Raw genomic sequence first — 11,082 nt, 5'->3', positions numbered from 1 at the left:
AACCTGCACGTTGTCCCAGGCTTCCCCCGGTGGGCACGGGCATCTGACCCGTCCACTGTGCCCCAGGAAACCCACTTCTGCTTCAAGGCGAGCCCAAATCACGCTCAGTGGCTGAGAACAGAGTAGTCCAAACGAACAGAGGAGAGAAATGCCGTAGCTTGAGGTACTTACAGGGGACAGACAGTTTTTCCAGAGCATGTTTTCACCTCCACCTTCCCCCCCGTACAGAGAAGCCCAGTGCTACAGGACAACACAGCCTGTAAGCGACCAGAGCTTGACGCCTCCAAGCAGTCCCCAGCTGCCAGGGACCTGTCACCAGCTCACTGACCTGCTGCCAAGTGCTCTACTACGCTGCCGTATCGATCCTCTTCACGCCCTGCTTGCGACCTGAAATAAATGCTAGAACTCAGCTTCAGGCCTGCTGCCACCTCCTCCTCCGCGCATGTGTTAACAGCACAGAAGCAGACAGCTGTAAAAGAAAGCTTTTATTTTAGTCCGTCTCCTCACTGAGGCTCATTACAAACAGTATAAAAGTTTAAAGAGATGGTCTGAGGACTCTTAAACCCATCTCAAACCTCTTTCCTATGGAAGAGGAACCGACTCCTGCAGGCGGGTGCCAGAAGCTTCTCCGCTGCCCCGCCGTCACTCCATCGGCACGGCGTCCAGCTCGTTCAGGAAGCGCTGACACTTGCCCATCAGGATCTTGATGGCTTCGCTCACCAGCACGTCTGGAGGCAAGATACCCGTGGACTCCACTGAAACTGCAGAGAGACACGAGTCAGCACCCCGCTGCGCAGCATTTCTGCCCCCCTTTCTTCCTTCTTTGCAGCCAGAAGGGAAGAGGTTACACGTGCCAGCAAGAAACACCAACACGGTCAGGCCCAAAGCTGCCCCTAAAATTCGCACAAGCCAGAGGAGGGCTCTGCTGTGAAAATGACCTCACACTCACAGATGTAATGATTTCGCACTCTTGCCAGGCGCACAAGGTTCTTCAGACCCTCGTGTCGGAAAACCTCCCTGCCGAACGTGTCCAACCGTGCATTGGCGACTCTCGCCACCTTTTTTCCTGAAAGGGAAAAGGACGAAACGCGATGGGCACCTGCAGCAGATGGATGCCTTGGAGTCATGAAAGGTACCTGCCGCTCAAACAAGCACTCTCCCATCAGCAGAGGCAGCAAAGCCACAAATACAAATCAGTCTCTGCTAAGACTTGTAAGGAACAAGGCACTTTAGAGCAGGGAAGAAAGTACCCTTGATGTTCTGGATCTCAATGACTCCAGGGGAAAAGCACTTCTGCAACGTCTCGGCTGCCTCATCCTCAATAGGCTGCAGGAGAGTAATGTCAGGTAGCAGTCGATAGCTCGCCGTGGCCACAGGAGAAAACTTGGCGTGATCTTTACCTGCACAAACGGTTAAGAGTTAAGGATGAGGGCAGGCCTCAGGGAACAAGAATGCAATGATGCCAGGGCCTCAAACTCTGGGGGAAAGCCCATTCCCCACAGTTCCCCTTCACAAAGCTGTGCCCAAGTCAGAGCACACGCACTCCTCTCCCCCCTGCCCCAGGCCCACTCACCTATACCCTTGACACAGTGCATGAGCACGTCTATTTCCTGGCCAGGTCGCAACAGTGCAATGAGGATGTCGTCGTGAACAGGTCGGAAGTCAGCGTCTGGGAAGAGGTCTGTCTGATTCCCCAAGGGCACCCACGTCATGTGCTTACTGTACACTGTGAAGAGAAGCTGCAAGCATCAGCCAGCTGCTGCCTCAGAAAACGGGACTGGACAGGACAGGTGGTGTCAAAAGTGAGTTTAGCAGAACGACTGAATCAGCTGTCTCTGTTCACAGGCCTGAGAGAACATCCAAATCTCATCTCCCAAGAACAGAACAAAAAAGAAAAAGAAAAAAACAACTCCTAATTTTAGGACAGAGAGATAGCTTACCTTTGTGATTGAAATACAGCTCATTAGGGTCAGATGATTCCTTGGCTGCCTGAGGATTTCGGCTGCATTTTATTTTCAGCTGGAACTGCAGTGTATCAATTTCTGTCCCTTCTTCATCTCCTGGGAAGGACAGAACATCATGAGTCTTTGCAGAATCACGCTTCTGCTCAGTTTACGTGACCCCAATTTCTGCCTTTGGGTTCACCCTTCAGTACATCTATTTGATCCAAGACTCTCACCTTGATTTCTGTATTCAAAGAGTCGAGGGTCAGCTCGGATTGGGATAAGGCCCAAGCGATGAGCCAGAATCTCGTCCTGCACAATGGATGTGTTGTTGTACACAAAAACCTTCTCTACAGCCATCGTTGGTACCTCAAGGAGACAAGAGGTTGACTTAATAGGAGAAGAGTCAAAGCAGTCACCAACAGAACATCCAGATAGCGCGGTCTTATTTTCAGCATCCCTTCTCTTCCTTAAATAATTGCTCTGCAGACTGTTTTCACTGGTATTCTTGCCAAATGAGGCTATCCAATAAACCCCTTCTCCCTTCTTTTTTTTAAAAATGGGATGAGTGTGAGAGATGGAGGGCAGAGCAACCCCCAGACTCTACCCACAGCATCCTCAAGAGCAACGAGCGGTAACGCTCGGGCTCCTAAGCTCCCGTCTCTCCTTGGGCACAGGCACGAAGAGAAATTTCCCTCATTTTCCAAGGCTCCAAGGGCTGCCCCAGTGTGAGAGCACCCCCAGCCCTACCTCGGCGAGCAGGATGCGGCGGAAGGCGTTGGCGATGGCAGCGTCGATGCCCACCATGTCGAACTCCAGCACACCGTCCTCCTCGCCCACCACGTCCACACGGAACTCCTGGGGAAGGGAATGGGGACGGGGACAGGCAGAGCATCGCCACAGCGTGCCCCAAGCGGGGACCCCACAAACACCCCAGGGCCGGCACCCCGCCGCCCCCTGCCCACCTCCTCGAAGCGCTGCTGGTCCCAGGCGTCGTCGTAGCCGGGGTAGTTGCCGGGGAAGTCGGTGCTGTGCACCTGAGGGGAGGCACAGCCCGTCAGCACGGCGGGACCCCCCTCACGACCCCGAGACCCCTCACCCTGCCCTGCCCCGCGCCTCTCACGTTGCGGACGCCGAACTCGCCCAGCACCACCCGCTCCCTCATCTCGTCGGTGCTCCGCCTGGTCGCCATCTCCCCGGGGCCGGGCAGAAGAGGCGTGTGGCGTCCCTTCCCCTTCCTTTTCCTTTCCTTTTCCCTTCTCTTTCTCCTCCCCTCCCCGCCCGCCGCCGCACACAAGATGGCGCCGCCGCCATCCCGCGAGAGCCCGCGTCAGAGCGGCGCCGCCCCCCCCAGCGCCTCACAGCGGCAGCGATGGCGGCCCCGGGAACGGGGAGCGGGCCGGGAACCGGGCCCTCGGGCACCGTCAGGAGCGGTGCCGCCGAGTGGGGAGGCTTCGAGGACAACATGCAGGTGGGTACCGGGAGGATGAGGAGGGGAGAGGAGGGAGAGGCGCGGGGCTGACGCCGTGTGGCCCCGGCTCGGCCTCAGGGCGGCGGCTCCGCCGTGATCGACATGGAGAACATGGACGACACGTCGGGCTCCAGCTTCGAGGACATGGGGGAGATGCACCAGCGCATGAAGGAGGAGGAGGACGACGACGGCGAGGCGGGGGGAGCCGACGAGGAGGACGGCGAGTTCCTGGGCGTCAAGGGGCTGCGGGGACAGCTCGGCCGGCAGGTCGCTGACCAGGTGAGGCAAGACCCACCATGGCCCCCCGGGCACCCTTGGCATCACCGCTGCTGCCCGCTGCCTTCTCCCCACAGGTGTGGCAGGTGGGCAAGAGGCAAGCGTCGAAAGCCTTCAGCCTCTACGCCAACATCGACATCCTGCGGCCATACTTCGACGTGGAGCCCGTCCAAGTGCGCGCCAGGTGGGCAGCCCCTGCCCTTGGGCGTGTGGGGTGGGCTGCGGGCTTCAAGGCATGGCCCCGACACAGAAACACAGCGTGAGGAGCCCGCTCCTCGTCCTCAGGCCACCCAGGAACAGCAGCAACCCTTAGCACCCAGCTGAGCTTCTCAGCAGAGAAGAATTTAACAAAGTGAAAAGGGCTTTAGGACATCTTCAGGCTTTTCTATTCACTGGGCTTACATGGCTTCTGTTGGGATGCGTAGTGCTGTCCAAAAAGGCCAAGTTTTTGAGGCTGGCTGAAGAAACGCTGCTGTTCTCCCAGTGATCACTCATCCCTGAGTGGATCCCTAAATATCACCTTTGAATCCTCCCCAGCAAAGCTAACCCACTGACAGTAGGGTTTTCTTTAGTTACCTTATGTGACCCCCTAGGACTCACTCCCACAAGGCCTATAAGCCACGGCAGAAAGCGCTGGTGATGCATGTGTGGGGTCTGGTACTTCTGAAGCATCTTACTCACTCTCTTCTCATTCCTGCTTTCGATGTCACTCCTTGCTTTGCTGCAACACAGACTGCTGGAGTCCATGATTCCCGTGAAGATGATTAATTTCCCACAGGTGAGTTCTCTTTTGCTGAATGCGACTCCATGCTCTGAGTGAATGTCCCACAAACACCCTGTAAAACTTCCACGTTATTAAGGATTTGAGTTTGCTAGGTGTTCACCTCCCTGAAAATATAAAAGATGGTAAACCCTTTCCTACAGTTGTTCCAAACCCCATTCTGGTACGGTTCTAGACCTCTAGATTTTAATTATCCCCTTTCTGCATTCTGTTTAACACCACTTTGACGACTCCTCACACAGCCTGTTCTGTCTGGCTCCAGTCAGCAGAGGCACTGCTGTTACTTCTCAGGTGACAAACTATCCAAGATCATCGTCATGTCACCTGGGGTGGGGAGCCTGGTAGCCGGGAGCACTGACCAAACCTTCCTTCCCCTCTCTTGCCCTGTAGAAGATTGCAGGTGAGCTTTATGGACCCCTCATGCTGGTTTTCACCCTGGTGGCCATCCTTCTGCACGGGATGAAGACCTCGGACACCATCATTGTACGGCGAGTCTCAGTGATAAGCTGGGGTTTGACTGGGTTTTGGAAAGACAAAATGACAGTAAAAAGGGAAAGGAAGCCTCCCATAACAGAATAGCACCTTGCTGAAAAGCTTAGATCTGAGGAAGAGCCTGTTGGCTTGGGGAGGGGAGGAGCAATGCATCAGAAAGTCTTGATGCTCGTCTGCTGGGAGAGCTGGGGTGTAGGTTGCGTGGTGTCCTGCATGCTGCTAGCCAGCTATTTGATAATCCTTATGAAAGGCTCTGGGTACTTCAAGGTGGAATTTGGGTGCTGGCAGGTCACTTCTCTGAGTTTTCTTCATCCTGACGCTGTCTCCGCAGAGGGAAGGCACGCTGATGGGCACGGCTATCGGCACCTGCTTTGGCTACTGGTTGGGAGTCTCCTCCTTCATCTATTTCCTGGCATATCTGTGCAACGCCCAGATCACGATGGTGCAGATGCTGTCGCTGTTGGTATGTATGGGGGGGCTGTGCCACGATGGGGGTGTCTGCACGGTGTGCCAGTGGGAGGGTGGCCTGTGAGCTGCTCTGGAAAAGTCTTTGTAAGTCAGCGTTGCACTGGGACAACCTGGAAATGGTTGACTCTTGAAGGAGTGGCTTGCAAAGCTTTGCTTTGGTGAAACGTTGCAGGAATAGGCTGCTCGTGCTCAGCGGGCCTTTGTGTGAGAGCGATGTTTAGAATGTGGCTGTTCTTGTTTTGTCAGGGCTATGGTCTCTTTGGCCACTGCATCACTCTGTTTGTCACCTATAACATCCACTTCCATTCCCTCTTCTACATCTTCTGGTTGGTCGTCGGTGGACTCTCTACACTACGAATGGTGAGTGACAGGCAGCCTGAAGCCCTCCTCTTCTGGGGACAAAAAAGGGAGGGAAGTGTCTCCTGCCTGAGCCTCCTGCACTCCTGGTGAGATAGGGCAAGATGAATTTAGCCAAACAAAGTCAGATTACTCTGAATTTGCTGGTGCTGACTGGGAAAAAGGCTCTGAGTGCCGTTTCCACTGGCTCTTGCTACTTGGCCCATCCTCCTGTGTGCTCCTGACCGCAGCACCAGAGGCTGAGGTAGCAGCTGCCTGGTGTCCAACCTTCTGATCTCCACCTCTCCCCTAGGTTGCTGTGCTGGTGTCGCGCACCGTGGGGCACACCCAGCGGCTCATCCTGTGTGGGACCCTCGCTGCTCTGCATATGCTTTTCCTCCTCTATCTGCACTTTGCTTACCACAAGGTGGTAGAAGGTAAGCAAGGGAGAGACGAAGGGAGCCCCTGTGGGCAGCGTGGACCTGACCTGAGGGCACCTGGGCCAGTTTCACACCCAAAACCGAGCAGCACCAGCTTTGTTAGCAGAAGCTGTCAAAGCAGGGCAGGGGGTTGACATGGGGAAGTCTTTGCACGCTGAATTTAGTACTAAAGACATTAGTTGTGAGGCACAAAGCTTTGTCTTTACCCACAAGTGAAGAGTTGCTGCAACGACTGCTCTTGTGCAGATGTCTGGTCCCTTCCTGAGCGCTGGTGAAATCAGGCTGCTTTATCCTGATCAGGAAACGTGTCACAAAAATATTCCTTCTTTGCATAACGCTCTTAGAGCTTGTGTTGTACAACACAGCCAGCAGAACCTGCATTTTTCACAGTCGGTGCTATTTACCAGGCTGTACAGATGCAAGTCCTCTCTTTCTTTCTTGTAGTATTTCTCCTATTAGTCCCTTTAAAAAAAAAAATAAAAATTCAAATCTGCATAATTTAGGGTTGCAGCGTAGCATTTCAAGTCCTTTTAGAGATAAACACTGTTCTTTCCTGGATCTGCTCTCACGGCTAAGGTTCTGAGCCCTGATCTGCAACTTCTTAGCACGCAAAACAGGGTAGAATATAGCCGAAGCAATTTTCTTCAAGGATCTCCAGGACCGATTTTCAGGCTGGAGAGGGTAATTGACAGGAACTGGAGAGCACTTGCAGCAGTATGTGTGTGCTTCCTGCCAACCACGGCTCGTGTTGGCATTGCAGTGATACAAATTCCGCATCGCACCCCCAGCTGCAGCTCCTGCTGTAAGCCCGCAAGGGTATTTCAACAGAAAAGCAAACAGTTGGTCTAAGAGCAGGGCGCATGCTGGAATGAGGTGGAGGGAGGCTTTACGCCTCTCGCAGCGTCTGCCTTCAGGTTCACCTGCCTCTGAGCTAACTCCTGCCCTTCTCCCCTTTCTGCTGTTCCCCGCAGGCATCCTGGACACGTTGGAGGGACCCAACATGCCGCCCTTCCAGAGAGTCGCCAGAGACATTCCAGCTGTTCCTAACGCTGTCCTGAACACAACAGCCAAAGCCGTCGCGTTGACCCTGTAGTTTCACACTCTCGGACTCGCTTCCTTCACTACTTCTGGGGCTGCATAGGGCCAGAGGAACCTGCTGCCTCTTAGGAAAAGGACAGAACAGCAGGAGTTAGGACTTGGTTTTGCTTTCCCGGGCCTGTCCATCGGGTTGCAGTTGTGAGCAGCTGAGTGGACAGCACCTCAGTGACTCGGGAGGATTACCCTCTTCTGCCACCCAGCTCGGGGCTGTCTTGAGTAGAGTGGCTCTGTCGCCTGCATGTTTAGCTGGGATTCCCCAGCTCGGTTTGTCCCTTACCCCTCTTTCCACTCGCTCATGTAACCCCAGGGCTGTCTGCTCTGTTCCTGTCCCGAAGAGAGAAGAATTAAATTGATGTTGGTGCTGAACGATGTCTTACAGTTGAGCCTACCTATGTAAAGGGAGAGTGGTGCGGGGTCTCTCCATCTTGATCCACCCCGTGCTAGGCTCAAAGCAGGATCCCTGCACTTTTGTGCTGTCCTACTTCAAATGTTTCAAGTCCTGTCTTGGACAAAAGGCACACGAATTTCGGTGTCACTGCACATTTTCAGCAGTAGTATGTTTTTTGTTTTTGTTTTTTTTACCATATTCTCTTCCTTGTCGTGTTCCAGATCGATCCCTCTCTTTTCACTTGGTCCAAGCTGCTGTCTCACCTCACTGTCCCTTGTGTATGTTAGAAATCTCTCCCTGCACCTGTGGATATTTCTGTTGAGGAGGGTCGTTCACCCTCGTGCAGCTTGCTCTCATTGCTCTGTCAAACTCTTCTCCCACAGCAGTGTTCCCGTTAAGCAAGGGGAGCAGCGGGCACAGTTTTGTCCAGCAGCCTGATGCAGGAAAGATTAAGAACAGCCCACAAGGCAGGCAGCGTGGCAGAGCTGCTCTCTTTGGCCCCTTCCTTTTGCTGCTGGGAGAGGACACGGCTGTGGGGGCATTCAGGCTAGAGCCACAGTGCAATGAATGACACGAAGACGGCACCAGCTACACTGGACAGGCTGGTCGCCTGCTTCAGTTAGAACAAAAACGTCACTGGATAGGTCTTGAGCATTTTGAGTCATAAACCTCCCTTCTGCAGCGTTGCTTATTCCCGAATTTATGATTTGTTCCCCCCCCAGGAGCACAGAGCTCATCTCCCAGCACGTCCATAGCAGACGTGTTCTCTCACTATCTTCCACGCCCCCACATTTATCTTGGCTGAAGAACACAACTCCAAGCAAGTTGTTTGGGGAATCAAATCATTTGGGCCAATATCCCCCGTGGTTTTTGGAGCTATTGAAGCACTGTCAGCCCCTGGAAATCCCATTACTATCAGACTTAACAAAATGGAAGCGTCAGTTTGTAATGCTGCGTGAGCCTGCTTTTTCCCTCTTTATAGCTCCATGGGAGGTTGGCTTCTAATTTCCTGACTTGTGCCTCTTGCCCTGGCTGCTTCTCTTGGAAGAAACTCTCCAAGTCCAGGCAGAGGGGAAGGAAAGGAGGCAGATGATTGCGAGCAGGATAAGTCCAGATAAAGAAAAATCACCCTAACTCTATCACTGCTGACCTACACGCACCGTCAGAGAAGCCCTGTGCCCCCCTCCCACACCCAGCCACATCACTGGGTCAGAGGGATGAAGCTGGGCCCTGCGTTGTGACTCAAAGCACAGGAGACAGCAGTGAGGAAAGTCCTCAGGCTGCCCCTGTGCAGCTTGCGTGTCCTGTCAGCTGGGGACAGGTGACCAGGGCGGTGACAAAACACCCTCATCAGATTCTGTGGGGCTTGCTCTATCCCATTCCCCCAGCCCCAATTTATTGTCTGTGCAGCAGCAGCTGGAGCTTGAAATATTCTGTGCTGCCACAAGTTCAGCGCTGCGCTGAGAGATTCAGCCTCCCCTCTTGCTGACAGAGGGAGACGCTTTTGCAGGAAAACGCATGTGTGCTGCAGTTCCACAGAGCGTGCTGCACACACTGCCTCAGTCAAGGCTTTGTGGGAGGGCGTCTCAGTGCTTATTCAAGGCCTCTAGCTACCAGCACAAACCTCACATCTCCATCACACCACGCTCTCTCTACCTTTAATGCCTTTGTTTTCTTCTACGGCTCCTGCAACAAAGCAAAAATCATCTTCTCCCTCCTCCCTTGCAGCAAATCTGACATAATTCCACTGCGCACACACAGCTTTTGAGGAAGGGTAATGCTGCAAGAGCTGTGTAAGCCCTTTTTTTTTTTTTTTCTTATTAGAGCTGAAATAAACATTCAAGGCTGCCAGATTAGAAAGAAGAAATATATATATATATACACATGAAAGCATGCTGTGGTCTCCTTCTCTCCTCTGCAGTGCCTGGGAGACCGACCATTTTTACAGTCTTTCCTTGTTGCACTTCCTGTCACCCTAGTGGTGTTTTGGGTTACAAGTAGGCTGTTTGTTCTCCCATTTGTCTTCCTCCCCACATCTAGTCTCTCTCTAGCTGCTCGTCACCCACTGTTTTTCTCCATTTGCGTGTGAGGAATTAATGGCATCCACCTGGGGAGTCAGCTCTTTCCTTACACCCCAGGAGGAGAACAATAAACCACCTTCCTCATACCTGCTGGGTAACTGCACATGAACAAGGAAGCAATACCTAGTTCTTCACAAAACACCACTGCCAAATCTGCCTCTGCACAGCCTTTGATGAGGCTTAGTGAACCAAGGCTTTGAACCACAACCACTAGCTCCTGTGCCACTTTTCCCAGTGTATTTGAGCATAAACCAAGGTAGGACGTTTGTCTCCTCAATGTGCTCCGGCACCTGACGACAGGCAGCGAAGATGCCAGCGCTAGGACTCCAGAAGCAGCCTGATGCCCTAAGCAGTGCTTTGAGGCTGCTGCTGTCGACTGAAGTGGGACGCGTCCCAGGGGCTCTCCTCCAAGTGCTTCTCTAATAATAGCCTTGCTGAACGAAGCATGGGTTAATTACTGCCCGGAGGTGAGCATGAGGTGAGACTGAGTGCAGCCTTCCATGTGACCTGTGCTGATCAGCAGCTGCTGTTTACTTGGTCATACCCCTGCTCAGCACCCTGACGTTCACTCTCTGCCACTCACAGCCCTGAAACACACAGGATCCCGTTCTCACCTGCACCATTTAATGACCTCAGAGACCAGGAGATCCTTTCCACCTGCACCAGGATCCTGCTGATGGCTGCATACAGCTGCTGTGCATATCCCAGCGCAGATGTGTTGCCAGGCCTGCGATCTGCTCTCGATGCAGCTTGCAGATGCTGGAGTGAGTCCATGCACCCCTATACAACAGGAAAACAAGGAGACATATGTAGATAGTCCTGAAGAACAGCAATGGATTACTCAAAAAGCAGGGTGACATCTGTTTGGTAAATTAGATGCTGAAGCCAAAGTCTTAAAGTTGATATCCAATTCTAGCTTATCTGCTCTCTCCCTTGGCCTCATCCAGGACATAACATACAACCCTGTGGCTCAGGTGACCTGCTCCTTCATTTCAGAAGAAAGAAAACTGCTTCATGTCCCCCTGCATACTCCATGTTTCTCCTCGCTTTCCACCTCCTCCTGGCCTGCAAACAAAGCAGAGGAGCCCGGGTTTGCCCCTCAGTTACCCACTGCATCGGAATTCACTTGAGCATTGCTGTACGCAGCAGCCAGGCTTTCTCCTTAACAGATTAGTTATGTGCAGAAAGCTGCCTACTTATGTGGTTTAACCTAATTTCCACATCACTGGCTTCCTTTTTCGGCTCAGCGGAGTCGAAACGACAAGGGCCTTGCTTCATCTCTCTCTCCAAGCACAGCACTGCCAGAAG

General features: G+C 53.2%; 2 protein-coding genes across 3 annotated transcripts; one reads left to right on the top strand and one right to left on the bottom strand.

Annotated features, from left to right (window-relative positions):
* Window positions 1–18: 18 nt before the first annotated feature.
* On the bottom strand, window positions 19–10,552 carry POLR1C (RNA polymerase I and III subunit C). 2 transcript variants are annotated; one of them, XM_082757803.1, is made up of 9 exons: window positions 10,389–10,552; window positions 2,909–2,980; window positions 2,694–2,801; window positions 2,180–2,312; window positions 1,941–2,060; window positions 1,574–1,726; window positions 1,251–1,400; window positions 950–1,066; window positions 19–761 (listed from the first exon to the last, which is right to left on the bottom strand). In XM_082757803.1, exons 1-9 carry the CDS (start codon window positions 10,395–10,397, stop codon window positions 643–645), a joined length of 981 nt encoding a protein of 326 aa, XP_082613929.1. In that variant the 5' UTR covers window positions 10,398–10,552; the 3' UTR covers window positions 19–642. The 2 variants fall into 2 exon arrangements, with proteins under 2 accessions (XP_082613929.1, XP_082613928.1); XM_082757802.1 differs by lacking the exon at window positions 10,389–10,552 and adding an exon at window positions 3,067–3,223 and having other exon boundaries at window positions 23–761.
* YIPF3 (Yip1 domain family member 3) lies at window positions 3,259–7,684 on the top strand. Its single transcript, XM_082757805.1, has 9 exons — window positions 3,259–3,414; window positions 3,493–3,693; window positions 3,768–3,874; window positions 4,423–4,468; window positions 4,862–4,954; window positions 5,295–5,426; window positions 5,678–5,791; window positions 6,081–6,204; window positions 7,179–7,684. Exons 1-9 carry the CDS (start codon window positions 3,316–3,318, stop codon window positions 7,298–7,300), a joined length of 1,038 nt encoding a protein of 345 aa, XP_082613931.1. The 5' UTR covers window positions 3,259–3,315; the 3' UTR covers window positions 7,301–7,684.
* Window positions 10,553–11,082: the final 530 nt, after the last annotated feature.

The sequence above is a fragment of the Aythya marila genome (genome assembly GCF_965140915.1).
Source record: "Aythya marila genome assembly, chromosome: 3".
NCBI lineage: Eukaryota > Metazoa > Chordata > Aves > Anseriformes > Anatidae > Aythya > Aythya marila.
This window is presented reverse-complemented; position numbering and strand designations above follow the sequence as displayed.

Coding starts and splice junctions, on each gene's coding strand:
- POLR1C (XM_082757802.1), bottom strand. CDS start 3,135: ATGGCGACCAGGCGGAGCACCGACGAGATGAGGGAGCGGGTGGTGCTG. Junction 2,981..3,066: donor GCGAGTTCGGCGTCCGCAAC/GTGAGAGGCGCG, acceptor GCCTCCCCTCAG/GTGCACAGCACCGACTTCCC. Junction 1,067..1,250: donor TGAGATCCAGAACATCAAGG/GTACTTTCTTCC, acceptor TTTCCCTTTCAG/GAAAAAAGGTGGCGAGAGTC.
- YIPF3 (XM_082757805.1), top strand. CDS start 3,316: ATGGCGGCCCCGGGAACGGGGAGCGGGCCGGGAACCGGGCCCTCGGGC. Junction 3,694..3,767: donor GCCGGCAGGTCGCTGACCAG/GTGAGGCAAGAC, acceptor TTCTCCCCACAG/GTGTGGCAGGTGGGCAAGAG. Junction 6,205..7,178: donor TTACCACAAGGTGGTAGAAG/GTAAGCAAGGGA, acceptor TGTTCCCCGCAG/GCATCCTGGACACGTTGGAG.